The 23,088-nt window shown below is 40.7% G+C and overlaps 1 protein-coding gene across 1 annotated transcript in view; it reads right to left on the minus strand.

Annotated features, from left to right (window-relative positions):
* Positions 1-987: 987 nt before the first annotated feature.
* SLC12A8 (solute carrier family 12 member 8) overlaps positions 988-23,088 on the minus strand; it is a gene marked incomplete at its 3' end in the record, with an annotated part of 151,665 nt that continues 129,564 nt past the window's right edge. The window contains exons 10-13 of the mRNA XM_080656650.1: positions 11,267-11,364; positions 10,603-10,720; positions 4,917-4,977; positions 988-1,150 (exon numbers count right to left, since the gene is read on the minus strand). Of these exons, the coding sequence (XP_080512776.1) occupies positions 988-1,150; positions 4,917-4,977; positions 10,603-10,720; positions 11,267-11,364 (440 nt within the window). The remainder of the gene's footprint in view (positions 1,151-4,916; positions 4,978-10,602; positions 10,721-11,266; positions 11,365-23,088) is intronic.

Below are 23,088 nucleotides of genomic sequence, written 5' to 3' on the forward strand. Positions count from 1 at the left end.
CCAAGTGCCATGATTGTGGAACTGATGAAATAAATTACAGTTCATTCATACAATGAAAAATAATGAGGAAACTGTATATATAATGATATGGCAATGTCTCCAAGATAGATCATTAAGGGGAAAAGCAAGGTGCAGAATACATGTATAATATGCTATCTTTTGTGTATAAAAGGGAAGTAATAACAATTCCCATTCCTATTTGCTGGTCTATCATCAAGGAATGCTGGAAGCAAATATAAAAACAGTGTGGTGACCTCTGGGGCAGGGAATGGAACTGAACAGCTGGGGAGCAAGGACAAGAGGTAGGTTCTTCCCTATATACACTGAGTGGCCAGATTACTATGACCTCTGAACACATAATAATCTGGCCACTCAGTATATATATTAGAGGCCTGGTGCATGAATTCGTGCATGGGTGGGGTCCAGCCAGCCTGGTCAGGGGGAGGGGACATGGGCGGTTGACCGGCCTGCCTGCTAGTCGAACTCCTGGCCAAGGGGACAATTTGCATATTAGCCTATTATATAGGATATACACTGAGTGGGCAGATTATTATGCGTTCAGAGATCATAATAATCTGGCCACTTAGTGTATATGATTATACTTTGGGGTCTGGAACCATATGGGTGCATTATTTATTCAATGAGTAAATAATAAAATAAAAATGTAAACAACCATTTATTGCAGCCCTGGGAACAAGCAGTCTGGTCTGGTTCTCCACACGCGCGGGTCTTGGTGTCTGTGGGGAGCTCTTTCGACCAGGAGTGTGTTTCAGAGCCACTGCCATTCCCGTGGCTGCCCTGGTTGGCGGTGGTGCGCCAGACCAGAATGCAGATGTTCATTGTCCAAAACGGCAGTGGGAGGACAGGTCTTTGCGTTTCTTACTGAGGAGAACCAGCTCCACAAGGGCTCTGGGACTGGAGTCCATGGAGCACTAGGCAGCTCCAGGAGAGGAGGCCCCGGCTGCCCAGGACGGAGTGCTCAGCACTCTAGTACGGGGGCATCAGCTGGTCTCGGCTCACACGGGAGGAGTGGTGGTAGCGGTCCCGAGTGGCGAAGTCTGCGTTCTCTTGGGTGAGCTGAGTCATCTCCATGTCAACCCTCGCCAGGGACGGCGCCAAAATGATCTGCTCTGGTGGGGATCGCAAGCTCCTTCGGTGAGAGAAACACACAGGCCCGTCAGAAGGAAAGACCAAGCGCTGAACCAGGAAGAGGAGTCGCCCCAGGGATAGAAAAAGTATTTGCGAAGAAAACATTATTGTGCTTATTATTGAACATGTACATTAAAAAACACAGCTGTATCTGTTTTTGTCCATGAGGCAGAGAAGCATGGAACAGACTGTCAAACTGCAGCGGGAAGGCCCAGAAGAGTTGGGGCGGGTAGGTATGAGATCAACCCAACGACTTGTATGCATGCATATAAGCACAACCAATGGATGCAAGACACTGGGGGGGCGGGGGGATGAGGGCATGTGCAGGGGCGGGGAGCGGGGGGTAGGGGAGGCCAGGGGAAGGTCAATGGGGAGAAAAAAGGAGACATATGTATTACTATTTGTAATACTTTAAACAATAAAATAAAATTAAAAAAACACAACTGGTGCAAGTTACATGTACAAATGTTTATGAATAAAGTATGAGAAATGAGTATAAAAGAAGGAGAGAAGTGACTTTTACCTTTCTTTAGCATAAATGTATAAAAGTGTACAAAATAACCATCCAAACAGTGTCATGTGGGGACTCGATAGCATTTCTTTGCTTTTTTGTCAAGTGAAATAATGGAATGGAGAGGCTGAAAAACCAGAGAAGAGTAGAAAGAGAAACCTCTTTGGTTCACGGGAAAGAAAGTTGAGTGAGGAATGATTTCCAGAGCTAAGGCTGACATAGCAAGCAGCTACGAGACAAACTACAAAGGCTTTGACACCACGTTGGCCTGAAGACAAAGAACAGTCCCGATGTGGACTGCCTATATACAGTTGGAGCTGGAATAAACTGGGACACATGAGAAAGTGCCAGAGGCTAAGGAGTAAGGAGAGATCCAACTGGAGGTCAGGGATGTACAGAACATGGACACAGTCATGGCTCTGCCCCCCATCAGCCCAGTGGCCTCAGAAAAACAGCCCCACCTCCTTGTGCCAAAGCCTTTGCCATACCTGAGACGTGATTGCCCCTCAGAAATTTAACCGAAAAGAATCATCTACTTTACAAGTAGTAATGTCAATTGTTTAATAAGGGATATATTTGATAGTTGTAAAAACATTTTTAAAGGTATAACTCTAACGTTTCAATCTTTAAAAGTTAAGCAGAAAAGCTTCAACTGACTTTGGCAAAAAGTGCTGTTACAGAAATTCGGGTCACATGATGAAGGCCTTGCAGCCACTGAGAACTTATATGAATTAGGTTGAGGTTTTCTGAGAAATGAATTAACTTCTACAAAGGTTGAATCTTCAAGAAATAAAGTTGAGAAGTGTCAAAATGCCATACCAATGAACATAGAAGTGTTTTTGCCAATGCATTTTTTTTCCATTAATGCTGGTTTGTTTGTTTGTTTGTTTGTTTGTTTGTTTGTTTGTTTTAAAAGGTGAAACCATTGCATTCTTCTGAGTTCTGATAAATAATATGCCTCATTTTCTAATCTAGAATAGTCTAAAAATTCTTACCTGGGGAGTTACTAGGACTTTAGGAAATAAAGCTTTCTCAAGGTCAGGCTAAATTTTACATAATTCTGGGAATTGTAGATGTAGCAGGGGTCCTCAAACTACGGCCCGTGGGCCACATGCAGCCCGCTGAGGACATTTATCTGGCCCGCCGGGTGCCGCTGCCTGTCCTGCTTAGCAGCCGACTCGTCCCGGGCCCGCAGTTCGCATAGGAATTTGTTCATAGTTTTTTTTTTAAACTATAGTCGGCCCTCCAACGGTCTGAGGGACAGTGAACTGGCCCCCTGTTTAAAAAGTTTGAGGACCCCTGTGAGGGAGCAATTTAATCAAATTCCTTTGCCCAAACACATTCACTACACCATTACTCTTCTTTGATTTTGAAGTGCATCTGGGTCCATAGTTGTAAACAAGCAGACAAACAACCTTCAAAATTACAAAATAGAAAACACAGCTACCAATTTCTACTTTTTTTTTTTTTAAAAAAAAATCACATTTCTTGATCCTTTCACCTTCCTAAACAATCATCACAAAACATTGCTCAGGAGCCAGGGTGAGGCCAGCAAGTGTAACGTTGAGACTTTGCTGATGCCTCCATCGCCCACTTCACAAGCCCACGGAGCTATGTATAGTGTGGACTGGGTTCTGTTCCAACCAGAGTATTGCCCTCTTCTAAGAATACTCTCCTCCTGGTACATTCTCCTTTCTACATAGCACCACAGTGACCGCAGAGGTGAAAGTCTAGGAATCCAGAATGCGACATAAGGAGTATTGGCCGCCCATGGTCATGTGTAGGCTTTACAACTGCAAAAGCCTAAAAATATCCCTGTACATCAGACAGGGCCCAATGCTCTTAACCACTCATCAGCTCCAGCTCCAGATCTGTAGGCAGCCTCTCCACAGAAGCTATTTCCACTGAAACTCAACTTTTCCTCAGGACTAGGTGACAGGGAAAAGAGACCAGAGCGGGAGTGTTGTGATCTGAGTCACCCAGCCTGGTGCCTCAGACTGGAAGAGAGGCAGAGAGGTGACCCCACCCCTCCCATAGCTCCGCCCAGAATGTGAGCCCAGCTTCCAGCTGATGACAGGGATCTCCACACACACCACCCTCCCTCCCAGCCTTTATCCTGTCAGTTTCCATGGCCCCTGCTCCTTTGTCTTCATTATCCCAGGCTCTAGCAGCAAGGTTTAATTTCTTGTGCAATCTTGAACAAATTGGTAGTGCTTATAAAGACTTGTCTTAAAAAGGATTCTTGGAAGGCAGGAAGCGGGAGTTACTGTTTACTAGACGGAGTGTTTCTGTTTTTGCAACTCAGAGAGTTCTGGAGATGCATGGTGGCGGTGGTGGCACAACAATATGAATATACTTAATACCACTGAATTGTACATTTAAAAAGGGTGAAATGCTACATTTTATGTTATCTGTACTACATCACAATTAACAATATGGGGTGGGGGAGGGGACTCTGAATGTACATCTGGGATCCAAGGGAAAGGGTTCCATAGTCCATTAGCAATGTCTGGGCATAGAAGGTAGAAATATTGGCAAGTGCAACCCAGACATCTAGATTTTCAAAAACAAACCAACAAAATGAAACCAAATAAACACTTGATTGAGTTCTGCCTGGATTTTCCCAGCCTGCAGTGTTGGTTCCTCACTGTTAGCGAAGGAGGAGGCAAAGTAATTTCCTAGTCCCAAGGCCTTCGAAGGTGAGGTAGCATTGTCTCCGGAAGGGTGAAGGGTGAAGGAGGAGGAAAGAGATTAGGGCACTCATGAAATCTTATGTCCTCTATGAGGCCTTCTCCTATTTCTCAGGAGAGCCGATTCTTCCCTTTCCCTGCGTGTTTGAACATGGAGGTGTCCCAGAAATCCTCCAAGATCCCTACTCTATATATTTCTGTACTTGGCTTCTGCACTTTCACCAACACAGTCAGATCAACAGCCTTTGGGCTTAATCTTGTGTGTGATGATGTACTGATGCTGGTGTGTCTCGGACTGTGAACTCACTGAGAGCAGCTCTCTGGATTTAGCACCCGCAATCAGATTCTAAATAAAGCCCCTGTTCAGGATTCCTGAGGATAGAAAGCAGGAGGACATGAGCCAGAGAAAGTTTCTGATGAGCTGAGGCTGGGCTGGGGAGGGCAGTGAGGAGTAAAACCTGAGTCTCCTCCAGGGTCTCAATTGTTGGGTTCCCACACACAATTCACCCTCGCCCAGTTAGGAGGACACTCATCCACCCTGGTCCTGGCCCCAGATTAGCACTGACCTGCAGGAAGGGATCAGAAGAGACCTCATCCATGTGAAAAAGCTGAAGTTGGAGGCTGATCCTACAGGGAACACATATACATGAATATTGATGAAGGCTCTAGATATGCATCTAGAATCCCAGTTTTAATAGAATATATATCTCCAGACACACATGCACAATTAGTATAATTTTTTTCCTTTTTCAGTCTAACCAAACAATATTCATTATAATATTCCCTGACAGCAGCCTGCTAAGGACTTCGTACCCACATGTAGTTTCCAATATTTATTTCTAAATTCCAAATTCTCAAGAAAGAAACTGAATAAAGTGCTATCGAGAAAAAAGCAGACGACTTGCTAACTTCAGTCCTATGAATTTAAAAAATTTTGATATTTTTTTCTTAGATTCCAACTATGTGTTAAATATGTGCTATAAAATCCCCTACTAGACCACACGCCCTTTGAAGATAGGAAGCATGTCTTCTTCATCTTGTAACACTCGCCACACCCACAGGAGCTGGCACCCAGGAACTTTTCCACAGGTGTTAAGTGAATCCAATTGCTCACCATGTAGAAATGTTAGATCTGAAGTTTGAAGTGAGATTGTTGCTGATACTGACTAAATATACTGACATCAGACACACTAATTAGAATAGGGCTAATCAGCTTTTTAAAAATACATGTTTATTGATTTCAGAGAGGAAGGGAGGGAACAGATAGAAACATCGATAATGAGCGAGAATCATTGATAATTGCCTCTTGCACGCCCCCTACTTGGTATCGAGCCTGCAACCCAGGCATGCGCCCTGATCAGGAATGGATCTGTGACCTCCTGGGTCATAGGTTGACATTCAACCACTGAGCCACACCAGCTGGGCCTAATCAACTTTTTAAAAAAACAAAACAAAAACCTCATCCCTTCTTTGGTGTGGGTTTTTTTTTTTAAATCTCATATAATGAGTTACATATAACTTTAGGAAACCAAATCAAATGTCATTTTATACAATGTTCTTCTAAATTATACATATTTGCATTAATATCTACAATTGCAAATAGAAAGTTTCTAACATATTCTGATGTTGTCAGGAGGAAGCAAATAAACAAACATTCTATCAACTGACCTTTCTTACTTGTGGTCATTTGGATTCTAAGTTATCTAAATTTTAGATGGAGACTGGCCTGAAATTTTATTTCATTACTTCCTATGAATAGATTTCTGGGAATGATTTGAATTTCTTACAATCAAACTAACTCCTAAGAAATTTAGAAGTAATCACTGATGTAATTACTGTGTTAATTAAAATATATTCTGTCCCAATGGGGAGAAACCAAGATGGTGGCATAGGTAAACACCTAAACTGCTGCCTCACACAACAATTTCAAAACTACAACTAAAAGACAAAACGGACATCATCCAGAACCACAGGAAGGCTGGCTGAGTGGAAATTCTACAACTAGAAGGAAAGAGAAAAGCACACTGAGACTCAGAGGAGCTGCAGGAGGCAGAGGTACTAAGATGCTCGCATGGAGAGGGCGGGCAACTGAGTGCGCGGCTGGCTTTCTCAAGCAGGAGGGAGACAAAAGCTCCTGACTGCACTGAACTCCAGTTCCAGGCAAGACTCTGGGGACCCAGACTCATTCGGGGAGAAACTGGACTGTCTGGCAGCAGGCGGAACTCGAGGGCAGCTTTCTCTCAGAGGTGCTTGCAGCGATTACCACGTGACACTGAGACACAGGGGCCTATTAGGGCAGGGCTGACAGGAAAGCAATGCTGTCTGTTCCACCCTGAGACTCCGCCCCTTCCAAGCTGAGCACAGAGGCTTTTGCAAGTCTAGTCTCATAAGGGTGTCTCCAGCACAGAAGTTCTCACAGCGTAGACACGGCTGATCCTCACAGCCAATTGGCCTGGAGGTCAGTTCCTCCCAGTGATACCAACAACAATCAAGGCTTAACTTCAAGAAGACTGTGCACACAGCCCACAAAGGGTGCACCAAGAGTGTCCACCTCAGGTAACTGGGGAGGCTGAGCCACTGGGCCCAGGAGGAGGGTGGCTTTTGAAGGATCCTGAACTGAGAGACCTGGTTTTCCTCACAGGTCACCCCGAGGGTCTTAGCAGAGCATGTCTTCATTCTGGGATTTACTGCTCTTCCTTCTACTCCACCATCTTTACCAAAAGTCCTCGAAAGCATTATTCTTAATGTGCATGTGACTTCAAATGTATGAAGTACATTTCTTTAAAAAATATACATCAAATTGTTCTAATTCTGAAGAATGTTTTCTTCAGTTTGCCTGCATTGCTGTGGTTCATTTAGTTAGGACTTAGAACTAAACTAATTGCTTTATTTTAAATTGGGGCATCATAGAATTTTGTTGAAAAGGACTCTCAAATGTATTTTTTTAAATAGCTTTATTGTTGAGAAATAACTGAAATCACCATAGAGTATTGATTATACTTTCTTACTATTATATTCTTGATGCTCTGTCATTTGGGGCCTTGATCCTAGAGATAGCAAAGAACTCCCCTGCGAACACCCCTTTGATGTACAAATCAACCAAACCAGAGCCCACACCCCCAAATTCTCAGACAGAGAGCCAATACACCCCTGCCCTAAGTCATGCTAGGGCCACATACCAGACAACTAGAGACCACCCCTATATACTCTTTTTGCCTGGTTTCTTTCACTCAGCATAATTATATGAGTTTCATCCATGTTATTGTATGTTCCTTTTATTACTGAGTATTCCATTATAGAAGTACATTGGCTAGTTCATATAGCAGGTATATGTTTAACTTTTAATAACCTGCCAAACTGTTTTACAAAGTGATTGTATTATTTTATTTCCACCAGTAGTATACAACAGTCCTAGTTGCTCCACATCCTTGCCAACACTTGGCGTGATCAGTATTTTTAATTGTAACTCCTCTAATAGGTGTGTAGTAGTATAATATTGTGGTTTTAATTTGTATTTCCTAATCACTAATCATGTTGAGCATCTTTTCATATGCTTATGACTTTCCATATAAGTATTTTATTTTATTGTTTTATTGATTTTTAGAGAGGGAGAAAGTGAGAGAGAGAAAGAGAAAGAGAGAGAGAGAGAGAGAGAGAGAGAGAGAGAGAGAGAGAGAGAGAAATATAAATGGGAGAAAGATACAGTGATAGGTTGCCTCTCGCACATGCCCCAACTGGCGATTGAACCCACAACCTAGATATGTGCCCTGACTGGGAATCGAACCCATGACCTTCTGGTGCACAGGATGATGCTCCAACCACCTGAGCCACACAAGCCAGGGCTCATATAAATATTTCAGAGTCTGCTTGCTAACTTCCACAAAAAAGGCAGCAGAGATTTTTATTGGGATTATGTCGAATCTATAGAGCAATTTGGGGAGAATTAATGTCAAGAATATTGAATCTTCCGATTCATGAACTTAGTATATGTCTTCATTTATTTCTTTAATTTCCTCTTTACTTTCTTCTCAGAAATGTTTTTGTTTTCCTCTCCTAGTCTGTAAATATGGTGAATTACATAGAATAATTCAGAATGTTAAACCAACCTTGAATTCCTGAGATAAACCTATTTGGTTACAATGTATTATCCTTTTTATATTTTTTTATTCAACTTGGTAAAACTTCGTTACAAATTTTTGCATCTATGGTCATGAGGGATATTGGTGTGTAGTTCTTCAAAAAGTTTGCATAGAATTTATATTTTTCCTTCCTTAAATGTTTGGTAGGTTTCATTAGTGAAGCCATCTGAGTTTTCTTTGTGGCAAGGTTTTAATGACAAGTTTAACTTCTTTACAAGATGGCTTAAGTAGCTTTATCTTACTTCTAGAATGAACTTTGATAGTTTGTCTCTTTCAAGGAATTTTCCCAATCCATCTAAGTTGTCATATATATTGGCATAAAGCTGTTTAATATATTTATTTAATATCTTTATTTTCCCTTTAATATCTATAGATTTTCTAGTAATGTCCTCTCCATCACTCCTGATATTGTTCATTTTTTACCTTCTTTCCTTTTATTATGATCACTCTGGATAAAGTTTGTCAACTGTATTGATCTTACAGAACCAGTTTCTTGTTTTATTGGCATTCTCTACTTTTTTCTATTTTATATATTATTGATTTCTACTTTTATCTTCATTACTTCTTTGTTTCTCTTATTTGGGTTTAATTTGCTCTTCTTTCTCTAGTTTTCTTAATTTGGAAGTGGGGGGTCATTGATTTAAGACCTTTCTTGTTTTCTAATATGAACATTTGATGCTATAAACGTCCTTCTAAGTACCGAATTAGCTGCATCCCACAATTTTGATGTTCTATTTTCATTTTCATTCAGTTTGAAATATTTTATAATTTTACTTATTATTTCTTTTTTGAACCCTGAGTTATTTCATTTCTTTAGTCAATTTAGCATTGTTTATTGTTCTTAGTCATTTAGTGTTATTTAGTGTTCTTTAGTTTCTAAATATTTGGGGATTTTCCAATACTAGATATCTTTCTGATATTTATTTCTAATTTACTCCTCCTTTGGTCAGAGAACATACTTTGTTCTTGAATTTACTTGAATACCTTTAAATATATCGAGACTTTTTATGTCCTAAAAATATGGTAAATATTTCATTTATATTTAAAAAGAACATATGTTCTTCTGTTAGGTGGGATGGTCTATAAATCTTAGTTTGTCTATGTTTATAGATAATGTTATTCAAGCCTTCTAATGTCTCATCAATGTTAAGCCTACTTGTTTTTATCAATTATTGAGAGAGGTATTGAGACCTCTTATTTCAATTATGAATTTTTCTATTTCTTGTTATACCAGGTTTTACTTCATATATTTTAAAGCTATATTTTTAAGTGCATAAAGGTTAAGATTTTTTATGTCCTCTTCATGAATTTTTTACTTTATCTTCATGAAATAATCCTTTATTCCTGGTAATATTCTTTTCTCTAAAATCTATTTTGCCTGATAGTAATATAGTCACTCCAGCTTTGTTTTGATTCACATTATCGTATCTTTTCCCATCTTTTTATTTTTAACTTATTTTGTGTCTTTATATTTAAAGTAGGTTTCTTATAGGTATCATATAGTTGTATCATGCATTTTTATTCAATCTGAAAACCTCAGTGTTTAGATCACTTTATTGAGAGTGTTAAGACCGCTTATTTTTAGTGTGATTATTGATATGGCTAGGTTTATATAAACTGCCTTGTTATTTGCTTTTTGTTTGTCCCATATGCCCTTTATTATATTTTCTTCTTTATTTTGATTTGAGCATTTTAAAATTCAATTTTATCTCCTTTATTGGCTTACTAGCTATAACTCTGTTATTTTTTAATGGTTGCTTTAGAGTTTGTAGTACACATTTTTAACTTATCACAGTCTACCTCTAGGTGATATTATAGTACTTCACATATACTATCAGAAAGTTAAAACAGTGTATTTACATTTCTTCCCTCCTGGCTCTTGTGCTATTGTTATCATCCATTTTACTTCTACATGTCTTATAAATCTCACAAGTAATTTTTTTGTTTATCATTTATGTGCATGTCATATTCCCCCCCGCCCAGACTATAAGCTACTTGAAAATGGGATTCATATCTGTCAGTGTTGGCATTTAACTGGTGCTCAAAACACATTTCTTCAATGGATGCTAAAAGAGAAAGAGGACGGTGGTGGCAAAATGGCTCTGCTGCTTACCAAGGTGAAGCCCGGGACTGGCCCGACCAATGTAGAAATACACAATGGCAGCAACACACATGTTGATCAAAGCATAGACCCACTGGATCACAAACATGATGACAAAAGACCCAGCGGCCTGTGGAAACAGCAGGAAAGGCAAGTCACCTAATGGTTTATCGCATTGTAGGCAAACCACAAGGCTAATCCCTCTCATCAACCTTTGATCACTATAAAAGTCTGCTTAATTGAAGTTCACTCATAATTTAAAAAACAAACAAACCTCACTTAAGCAGATATTTGAGAAGATACCCTCTGAAAGCACCCTCTAGTCAAAACTATCAATAGTTATTGTTTCCTAGTTCCTTGTCCTATTCCTCCCTAGAAGAAACAAAGTGAAATTATGCTAATTTGGTATACCTAAAAATTTAGTGACCCAGAGATTATCAGAGATGATTAATTATTTCACAAGTAGCCCACTGATTAAAATAAATGCTGCACTAAATGCAATCTTGCCATTTGTAGTCTTGCCTAAACTCTAATACAACAGGTAGTTAAATGACATTGCTCCTGATTAAGACTCTCCTCTTTCCTTCCCACAGCCCCAACCCTGAGATCACACACGTCTCCAATTGTCCTTGAATTATGTCACAACGACAATTGAGATAAAAATGAAACTACTCACCCCCAACAGGGAGACCCAGGGGTTGCACATGCGAGCGTAGAAAGAAGTAGTTCTGCTCTGGATATCTTGTTCCTGAAGCCTAGACTTTAGGAAGAAATCTAAAAAAATAAATGAGCCAAATCCTTATTACCAATCTGTTACCAAATCCTCTTATATTTTTATGAACAAATACTTATAAGCTCATCTTCTCAACCTAAAGACAACTTCCACTCACTTCAACCATTAACTTTCCTGTGGTCTTAGTCAACTCATTCTCCTACTCTCTGATGTAACACGTTTACAATCTCTCCTCTCCATGGAGAGCTTTCATATCCTCTCATCACCAAATATTCCAACCTATTTGCATCTGAACCTTCTCTTCTGCCTTCCCTCCTTGTCCAGTGGATGAACAGTCCCAGCTCATGTGTAAGGCCCATCCTCTGCTTATGCTCTGCTTGAGGATTTTGCTTTTGCATCCTTTATTTTTCCATCCTATACTGAACCATTACCATTAAATATAAATACCCTACACTGCAATTTCTCCCACTTAAGCAAATACCTTCTGGTCAACCCCTAATTACTGCCCTATTCCTTTGTCTTCCTTATAGCAAAACTCCTCAAAAGAATTGCCTATATATTATTTACCTCCCATTATTTCCTCAACCCACTCATAAGATTGTAAGATTCCACTAAAACTACTCTTCCTAAGTTGCCAATGACTTGATCTTTTCAAATTCAATGGTCACTCCCAGTCCTCATCCTATGAGGCCTTTCAGACAGCATCTGACACATGTGATCACTTCCAGCTTATTGAAACACTTCCTTCTCTTGCTTTCTATGATGCTTCATTTTCCCAGCTTTCCTTCTATCTCAGTGATCACTTCTTCTCGGTCTTCTTCACTGGCTCACCTTCCAAACCCCAAATATTGTAATATCCCAACATTCATTCAGTCCTCAGCACTCTTTTCCCCCCCATATATACTCACTCCTAGGATATCTCATCTAGTCACATGGCTTTAAATACTATCTATATATTGATGATTCAAATTTACATCACCCTTGACCCTTGAACTAAAATTTTGAATATCTAGTTTTCTTCTCAATAGCTCCTCTTACATGGCTAACAAGCACCTCAAACCTTAGCACAGCTAAAGCAAAAATCTATTCTTCCCAAGTCTTCTTCATCTGAAAAAATCACACCACCATTCAGTCAAATATCTATGATTCATCCTTGACTCCTCTTTTCCTCACACCTACACCTAGTCCATCAGTAAATCCTCTAGTCCCATGGTCAGCAAACTGCGGCTCATGAGCCACATGCAGTTCTTTGGCCCCTTGCGTGTGGCTCTTCCACAAAATACCACGGCCTGGGCGAGTCTATTTTGAAGAAGTGGCGTTAGAAGAAGTTTAAGTTTAAAAAATTTGGCTCTCAAAAGAAATTTCAATCGTTGTACTGTTGATATTTGGCTCTGTTGACTAATGAGTTTGCCGACCACTGCTCTAGACTATATTCAGAATTTGACTACTCCTCACTATACAATTCATTGCTCCATTAAAATGCCCTCTTCTCAGAGAGATCTTTCCTGACAAACATATTTGAAACAGTACGCCCTCTCCCCACCTAGTCTCTCTCTATTCCATCACCCCACTTTTTTATTCATCATAGTACCTGGCATTACAGTGTATATTTGTTTGTTTGTTATGTACCTTCCCCTACTAGAATGCAAGCTCAATGATAACAGAGACCCATGTCTATTCAGCATATTCTCCAGCACCTTGAACAGTGTTTAGAATGTAGTAAATGTTCCATTCATGTGGCTAAATGAATGAACAAACCATCCTAGCCCCCGGAGAAATATTTATTCTCTCTACATCTGTCTTCCTTCATCATGTGCTGCCAATTATTATATTTATCTTTTATACCTGAGGGCAAGGACTGTCTCTTATATCTCTAAATGCCAAATCTAGACATTTAGAAGTTCATGTATAGGAGGAGCTCAAAAAATGTCTCCCTATTAATTGTGGATTGAAATAAACTCTGCCAAGCATTATGATTGATTTGAATTGATGGCTCTGCTACTTTAAAAAAAAAAGAAAGAATACTGTTATACTTCCATTAATTAAATTGTATAATTTTAACATGTTCAATTCATGATTCATCTTTTTCAGCCATTGGCTTAGTGAAATACAGTTCCCCTTTTGGTTACTAAGAAGGAATACTATTGGTTAAGGACTTAGATTTTTGCCTCTCTGAGATTTGCCAAATGTTAAGCTCACCTTTTCATACTTGATCTTGATCTTGTACAATATCAATTACACTGTACCTAGGGGAAGTGTGTGTGTGGGTGTGGGTGTGGGTGTGTGTGTGCGAGAAACTCAGGAGAAAGTAGTTAGGAAGGGATGTGTCCTGCAGGCAAGCACAACGCAGTTTTATCTATCAGCAATGTGAGGGAGAATTCGTGCAAGGATGCTCAATGACTTTGAATAGGTCTCACAGCACAGGCAAACAATATGGTTCAAAATCCTTCCAAATGACTAAAGGAATTTTTTTCTCGTCAAGGATTTTGCTGGAAGAAACAAGCCTTGTGGATTATTGGTGGAAGGGGACATTTTTCATATTAAAAATTCTAGAGTAATGACCAGGAAGGCAACTTAACTTTTCAAGTTTTAGTTGCAAAACAAACAAGTAAACAAGACCATGCATCAGGCATGTTAAAGATATCAAATATAAAAAACGTAGTAAAAATAATATTAAAGTGTCTTTTAAAATATAATGGTATGTCTAACAAATTCAATGTTCACAAAATCCATGCAGATATAAACACACTAAACATGAAGGGTGAAAACAATTATGTTAATTTTTAAAATCATGAATTTAAGTAATTTTATAGACATTAGGAAACTAAATATTAAACTATCTCTATAAATGCACCTCATGTCTTTATCAGAATTCATTAACACAGTTTTAGTTAGCATGCACAAACTGAGAATGTGCATGGATGAAGTCCACAAATGATCCTATTTCAAGTCCAGGTGGTCTTTTATCATGATAATGCAATTCTTTTAACTGCTTTCCAAATGCTATAAATTTCAGTTATTTCTAACTTGATTATACAATTCCCCCAAATAGATTTCTAAGCCAGGGCAATTAAACAGGTTTATATTCCTTGTTACATCTTTTTAAAAAATTTTTATTGATTTTTAGAGAGGAAGGGAAAGAAAGAGAGAGAAACATTGATTAGCTGCTTCCCACACACGCCCCAACTAGGGATCAAACCCTCAACCTGGGCATGTAACCTGAACAGGAATTGAACCTGCCACCCTTTAATGTATGGGACGACCCTCCAACCAACCAAGCCACACCGGCCAGGGCTCTTATTACATCCTGAAAGATCATTATACAGAAAGAATGAACCAGAGGGAACTTTCAGCTATGAAAAGGTTGGCGAATCCTTTCCATAAGAATTAAGTGTTCAACTAGACAAAATAAACAAAAACAATCATTCAGGGCTCCAGAAATTTACCAAATGGAGACAACAAATTAAGAAGTGTTTATTTTCAAAACTGTTGGAGCTAAGGGTAAGAATCTTGAGAGTCTATGACCTTGCCTGGGCTGCTCCCATCCCTGCCCTAGTTCTTAGCAGCATGGATCTGGTCAGAAACCAGCAAACTTGTGGGTTAGCCTTTATAAGCTAAATGTGGTGAGCACAGTAGAAAACTGAATGGGGAAAACCTCAGCTTTGCTAGCCTGAGGGTGCAGACCCAACTGGGGGAGCATTGGACCAGCAGAAGTCTAAGGGGGAGATCCTAGAAATTAGAGAGCCATAGAAGAACTATCACTCCCCACATTTCCCTGGCTGACTACTAAACTATCCCCCAGCTGCCTGGGGAGACCCAAGAGAGACTGGCAAAAAGTAAAAGCCGGGGAGACTGGAGAACTGGCTGCAACTTTGACTGCTTTTCCCAACCCACAGACAGATCCATTGGCAGAGGGTGGAAGCTTTATGGGGCCATGTAAACACAGCGGCAACCCCAAGGAACCCAGGCTAAAAATTAGAAAGAAGAATAAAAAACTGAGTAAAGCCATCAGCAGCCACACACCACAGGAGAAACAGATCCCACAGTTCAAATCCAGACAATTTGCTAAAACAAACCAACAAAAACTCAGAAACATACATCAGAATCAGGAGAGTTGCAACAATACAGTATATTATCTAAATTGTCCAGTTTTCAACCAAAAATTACAAGACATGCAAAGAAATAGAAAGGCTCAGGCATAAAAGCAATCAAAAGAAACTGAGTGGAGCCACATGTTGAGTTTAACAGACAAAGACTCCAAAACAGCTAGTATAATATACTAGCAAATGCTCTAAGAATCAAATAAAAACACAATGCCAATGACTTAAGGAAAAATGATGGCAATGGCTTTCAAAATAAGGACTATCAATAGAGACATATCAACTATAAGAAAGAACCAGATGAAAATTCTATTGCTAAAAAGCACAATAACAGAAATGAAAAATTTACTAGATAGCTTCAACAGCAAATTCAATATGGCAGAAGACAGAATCAGTGAAACATAAAGATAAATCAGTGATTTTCAACCCTTTTCATCTCGTGGCACATAAAATTACCAAAAGTCTGCAGCACACTAAAAACTATATTCCATATTTTGAAGATCTGACAAAAAAATAGGTATAATTTTGATTCATTCACACCAAACAGCTATTGTTGTGTTCGCTGTTGTCATTTTTTATTTGACAATCTAAGGGAAAAGAGATCAGTGCCCCTGACTAAATAGTCAGGTGTTGCATGTTCTAAAATTTTGGGGGGTATATCAGTTGAAAATCGCTGGTTAGAATAAACAACACCAGTTGAAAATCGCTGATATAGATCAATAGAAATTATCCAAACTATAGAACAGACAGGAATAGATGAAAGAAAAAGAAACTAAGCCTCAGAGACCTGGGAAAGAATGTCAAGTGAACTAACTAATGTGTGATGGTAGTCCCACAGGGATGTGCAGGGGGGTGGGAGGGGGGGAAGGAAAGGGCAGAAAAAATATTAAAGAAATAATGGCTAAAAACATCCCAAATTGGATGAAAATTTTTAATCTACAGATCCAGAAGGAATGAATCTACTGACATTGGTTCAAGCAATGTGTACATTACTTGATTACCACAGACCCACTTCTATCTTTATTTAAGCTCTTGACAGCTTAATAGATATGTAGTATCTTAAAAGTGGTTGAATTTGTGTTCATTTAATCAACATCATGCCCTAGTTCATAAAACATACTGACAGCAAGCAGCATCCACTTTTTAAAGTGAGACAGACCCGAGTTCAAATTCTGGCTGGTTCGTATCTTGAACAAGTGTTTAACTTCTCTAAGCATCTGTAAAAAGATAATAACAGCCCTGGCCAGTATGGCTCAGTTGGTTGGGCATGATCCCGTGCACCAGAAGGTTGTCAGTTGGATTCCCTGTCAGGCCGGGTTGCGGGCTCGATCCCCAGTAGGAGGAGTGCAGGAGGCAGCTGATCAATGTTTTGCTCTCACATCAATGTTTTTCTCTGTCTCCCTTTCCCTTCCTCTCTCTCTAAAAATTATTAATAATAAAAATAGATAGCCTGGCTGGTGGTGCTCAGTGGTTGAGCATTGACCCATGAACCAAGAGGTCACCAGTTCAATTCCTGGTCAGGGCACATGCCCTGGTTGCAGGCTTAGTCCTCAGCAAGAGGCAGCTGGTCAGTGTTTCTCTCTCATCGATGTTTCTATCTCTCTATCCCTCTCCCTTACACTCTCTCTAAAATCAAATATATATGTATATATATATATGTATATACATACACATATACACTAGTGGCTTGGTGCATAAAATTTGTGCACGGAGGGGGGGGTGTCCCTCAGCCTGGCCTGCACCCTCTCCAATCTGGGACCCCTTGAGGGATGTCCGACTGCCCGTTTAGGCCTGGTGCGGAATCGGGCCTAAACAGGCAATCGGACATCCCTCTCACAATCCGGGACCGCTGGCGTCTAACCACTCACCTGCCTGCCTGCCTGATTGCCTCTAACCACTCTGCCTGCCAGCCTGTTGGTACCCAACTGTTCCCCCTGCCGGCCTTCTCGTCCCCAACTGCCCCCCCTCCCCGCCAGCCTGCTCGCCCCCAACTGGCCTCCCCTCCTGGCCTGATTGCCCCTAACCACCTCTGCCTCAGCCCCGCCACCATGGCTTTGTCCGGAAGGATGTCTGGAAGGTCTCCTGGAAGGTCTCCTGGTCTAATTAGCATATTACCCTTTTATTAGTATTGACATATGTTAACAATGCCTAATGCTGAGCTTAGATAAGACAATCTGTGTTAATTGCTTCTCAAAGTGTCAAGAACATGGGACATGATCAATAAATGCTGCCTATTTTTAGCTACTAACATTATTTAACACTTAAAAATAAAAGTTGGTTTGTTGAGTGGACAATAAATGAGTCTGGGAATTGATTTTTCAAATGTAAACTACATATTCATCTCTTCTGACCTCTGCTTAATAGAACCTGGATTCTGACCTTCCTGTTTTTAAAAATAATATGCTTTGGAAGGTATGCTTTTTATCAGTTGTGTTTGTCTGAATAATTGTTTCCTTCTGTGGCACTGTTGTTCAAATGTTTTTTATTTCCATTTAATCAGATCCTTTTTATCTCTGATGACGTCTTTAATAGTCAGAAATATTTCTCTTGCACAGCTGCTATAAATAAGGAATTTGTGGCTATATAAGCATAAAATACAGCCCCAAGTTAATTTTGGGGGCCCATTTGCTCTCAATAGCATTTATTCAGTAGCAATTTGATTCTTATTATTTCATGGCATCTGGCTTGTCACAGATTAGGTTCTTATGACAGTTTACACTTTCTATTCTACTGATCAATGTTTAAATTTTTTAGACAATATTTGTTCAAATGTTCATCAATTTCACCAGCTTTTACTGAGTGTTTGTTGGGTGCCATGTGTCGTGTGCCGTGTGGGAATACTGTGATGAATACAAGGTGGAAAGACATGGTTTATGACTAAAGGAAGCTCACAGTCTACAGGCACAGGAATGAAACTAGTATTTATTTTCCTTAAGACAGACAGATGAGCGGGGCTGAAGACAAACTTATAAACACATGTGATCTGAATGTGTAAGACAATGTGATAATTATTTATACTCCTGTATGAATCAAATGTTATGCTTGCACAGCAGGGGAACCAGGTAATCCTTCTCAGAGGGCATAAAAATGGGTCTGAAAAGTCAGATGGATTTTAAACACGAAGTCGGAGTTTTCCAGATGGAGAAGGGGGAGGTGAAGCAATTTGAGGAGGCAGAACAGCATACACCAAGGCAGGAAGGAATGAAGAACATGATGTGTTCAGGGCACTAGTCTGGGTGGATCCGTAGGTAAATGCATGAGTTGTCATGAGAAAAGTAGCCAGGAAGGTAGGTCAGGATTATAAAGAACCTTGAAGATCACACCACGGGACTTGGACTTTCTATGGAAGGCATTAGATTCTGGTGAAGGTTTTTAACTAAGAGACACATTATGAGGGTTTTATTTCAGAAAGATCATTCAGGGGACAATAATGAGAAGGAGAAGCAGGATGTGGGGAAATCTGGGGGCAGGAGACTGGTTGGGAGACTTAACAAGAACCTGGGTGCTAGATGATGAGGGTCTATACCAGGGGTCCTCAAACTTTTTAAACAGGGGGCCAGTTCACTGTCCCTCAGACCGTTGGAGGGGCCGGACTATAGTTAAAAAAAAAAACTGAACAAATTCCTATGCGTACTGCAGGCCCGGGACGAGTCAGCTGCTAAGCGGGACAGGCAGCGGCACCCGGCGGGCCGGATAAATGTCCTCGGCGGGCCACGTGTGGCCCGCAGGCTGTAGTTTGAGGCCCCCTGGTCTATACCAAGGCAAAGCAGCATGGACGGAGGAGAGGGAGTGATTAATAGCTATGATATTTCTCAACTGGGCGACTAGTTAGCAACCACTGCAGTGATTAAACATGGCAAGCTGGCTGTAAGTCTCTTCTGAAAACCCAGTGAGAAGGCAGAAAGGGAATTAAATAGGTATAAATCCACAGACACTAGGAGAATGAGAGAGGAAAGATAAAAACAGGTCTTGGAAGATGAAAAGGTGACAGAGGAGTAGTAACAGACTGGGCAGAGCAGAGGGGACAAACTCTAGAGCCTGCAGGTGAGGTGCTGGTCAGAAGCAGCCTAATGCACCCCACAGACTCCAGCAAAGTTCAGGACCAGGAAGTACCATGTCCCTGGGAAGAGGTAAGGTACAGGGGGTTAATCATAAAACTATTTATGAAACAGTTGGGCCCTAGCTGGTTTTGCTCAGCGGTTAGAGTATGAGCCTGCAGACTGAAGGGTCGCTGGTTCGATTCCAGTCAAGGGCATGGACCTCGGTTGTAAGCTTGATCCCTGACCCTATTCCAGGCGAGGCGTGTGCAAGGAGGCAACCAATTGAGCAGGAGGCAACCAATCGATGTGTCTCTCTCACATCCATGTTTCTTTCCATCTCTCCCCGTCCCTTCCATTCTCTCTAAAAAATCAATGGGAAAAATATCTCCGGGTGAGGATTAACAACAACAAAAAGAAACAGTTGGACACAGAGGTCCTCTGCCCAGTGGTAACAATTCCTTCTTTGCCCGATCCCTTTCCCAAGGGGGATTTCCTCCAAAGAAATCAAACCACAGAGTGCCTACACTCAGGACACCAGGCACAGCAAGGAGTAGGGAAGTTGAGCTAGAAACTGGGGAATTAAATGAAAGCTTATATCCTAAACAGTGGGAAGCCCCCAACTCCCTTGCCTTACGTTGCTCGCCGACTGCAAGCAGCCATCGGGGTGACCCCCAGGCAAGAGATTAAGTGACTCTTCTGAGGAGCCCCGAGAAAGCCTCTAGAGAAGATGGTTACAGGTGGGGTCCTCTGTGAAGAAGCCAGTTTACTCCCTAATCATTCTACAGCAAGGCTCCCCAGGAACAAGCCCTGCCCGGTGTGCCTTTTAGGGCTTCACTTCTAAGTATGAAAAGAAATAAAAAGTTCAACAGACATGTTAGTGAAGTGTCTAATAAGAGAGAGAGAGATCAAGCCAAAGAGAAAAGGATCTAGAGAACACAGGACAGACAGTAAAAGGAGCAGAAAAGACTTTAAAGGGAGAATAAGTAATATTACCAGAAAGATAAGATAAACCATTTTACCCATGAAACAAGAATAAAATGATGCTCAATTTTTTTTTTTTTTAAGGGACAAGGACGAATTAAGTTACACCCAAGAGCTCTTGGAAATTGAAAACAGGACAGTTGTGGCATAGCCTGAACGCTGCCACCCAATCTCCTCTTCTTTCTTAGGAAAATAACTACACAATGTCATGTGAAGCAGCAATATGACCGGCCAAAAAGACATTTCCCAGCCTCCCCTCTGAGAATAGCTGGGAAGGCTACTGAGTCAAGCTCAGGGCTATGCAGCCAGGGACAACACGCACAATTATACGTCAGAGCAGCCTAATGGACCATCACTGCTGCAGGCCCCAAGGTCTAGATTAGACAGTGCAGCCTGCTGCCCATGGATCCTGAAAGCCCTGGATGCTGGAAGCAGGAATGTAGGCATCCTGCAGCTACCATCATGCTTCCAGAGAGTTCCTCAAAGTCCCCATTTCTTTGCGTTTCCAGTTGCCATGATAAGGAGGGCTTATCCAATTAGCAGAGTTTGGGTCTTGTGCCTGAACTCTGGCTGCAGGAGAGGTTGGAAAACTGATATCTGACATTTTGTTTTGAATGTGAAAGGCTTGCTTTGCCTCCCACCAAGACTCATAACATTGGAAATTCTTCAAACATAGGGAGGTCACTCAGTGCTGGGCAGGCAAAAAAAGAAGAAGAAGGAGAAGAAGAAGAAGAAGAAGAAGAAGAAGAAGAAGAAGAAGAAGAAGAAGAAGAAGAAGAAGAAGAAGAAGAAGAAGAAGCAAAAGTCTACTATAATATTGTATCTAAGAAATCTCTTGAATCCTGGATCCAAGACAGCAGCCTGCAGCAGGCCTAGAGACAGACAGCCTAGAGTGGAACAGTCAGTCAGTCCAGAACAGAACAGTAGAGCAGCCATGGGCCAAAGGAGAAAACAGATGCATATGACAGATTTCTGAAGAATTCGAGCATTTGGAAAATAACATGGAAAGGCATTTGACATATCTGCCAGAGCATTTAGAGAATAATTGATGACCCAAAAAAAGCAAATCTTAAAAAAAAAATGCAATTATTAACTCCAGGAAACAGAAAATGTTGGACAAAAAAGGAAATATAATCATAGTAAAGTAAATGGCTCAGAGTTAAGCAATATTTACTTAATTATGATAATATGAATACTAGATATTAAGCTAATCAAAACAGTGACATAATTATACGGGGACATTGAATGAGACGTCAGAGTGGTTTACATGAGTTAAATCTTCATTTACCATAACGGGAAGTCAAAAGATGATATCTGAAACTGACTTATCAAGAAGTAGTAACAGCCCTGGCCAGGTGGCCTAGTTGGTTGAGCAACATCCTGTACACCAAAAAGGTTGTGGGTTTGATTCCCAGTCAGGGCACATACCTAAGTTGTGGGTTCAATCCCCAATTGGGGCGCATACAGGAGGCAACCAATAGATGTTGTTGTTTTTTTCTCTCTCACTCTCTATAAAAATCAATAAAAAAACATACCCTCCCATGAGGATTTTTTTTAAAACTAGCAATACAAATATATTATTTAGTAGCATTAAGGTTAACAGAAGAAGCACCTTTTTGGTTGAAAGTGGGATTTTCCGAGGGTGAGACCAGGGGATGGAGAAGGATAAAGGGGACAGTACAGAAGAGAGGAAACTATTTTTTATTATATGACTTTTAATCCCACTTGGCTTATTAAATGATATGCTTTTTAAAATTTTAATAATGTTCCTACCTCACACCAATGTGGAGGTAAGGAAGAGAAAGTAGGTGTATGGGAGAATGTAAAGCATTTATTTGTAGACATCTCCTTCTATGTCCCGGGGTTTGCTCCTCTCTGCCCACTGGGCTATACAGACCTCAGGGGCAGGGCAATGGAAAGGGAAGCATTTGGCTTCAAATCCAGGCACACCTGGGTACCACGTCCAGCTGTGCAAAGTATCAGCTCTGAGACTCCTCTGTGACTCCCTGGGCCCCAGGGTCTTCCCGGGTGAAATGGAAAATGCTAATATCTATTCTTTTTTATTATTATTGATTTTTTTTACAAAGAGGAAGGGAGAGGGATAGAGTTAGAAACATCAATGAGAGAGAAACATCGATCAGCTGCTTCCTGCACACCCCCTACTGGGGATGGGCCCACAACCAAGGTACATGCCCTTGACTGGAATCGAACCTGGGACCCTTCAGTCTGCAGGCCGATGCTCTATCCACTGAGCCAAATCCATCAGGGCAGCTAATATCTATTCTTACATGCAATAACACTTGTCAAGTACCTAAAATCCAGAAGACTCAAAAAGTATGCATTCTCGGTCAGAATTTCTCGGGCTCTGTAAGCCTCTCTTTGAGAGTCTCTCTTGGTGTCTCTGTGTTTGCAGATGTGAGAAAGCAAAGAAAAGCTGTGCTCCTTTCACCACCTTCTTCATCCCCTCTTGCCCGTTTGGGGATATTTATCTTCCACAGACAAAACATACTGAGTTTTTGCCAGGTAGTTTGTCATAACACATTTCCACTGCTCTTGGAAAAAAAAATCAGTTTCATTCACGTTGGCCTTATACTTCAGCTAATTTTTGAGTAAAATAAAATTGATATTCAATTACTAGCCAAGG

The sequence above is a fragment of the Plecotus auritus genome, assembly GCF_963455305.1.
Source record: "Plecotus auritus genome assembly, chromosome: 2".
NCBI classification, from domain to species: Eukaryota; Metazoa; Chordata; class Mammalia; order Chiroptera; family Vespertilionidae; genus Plecotus; species Plecotus auritus.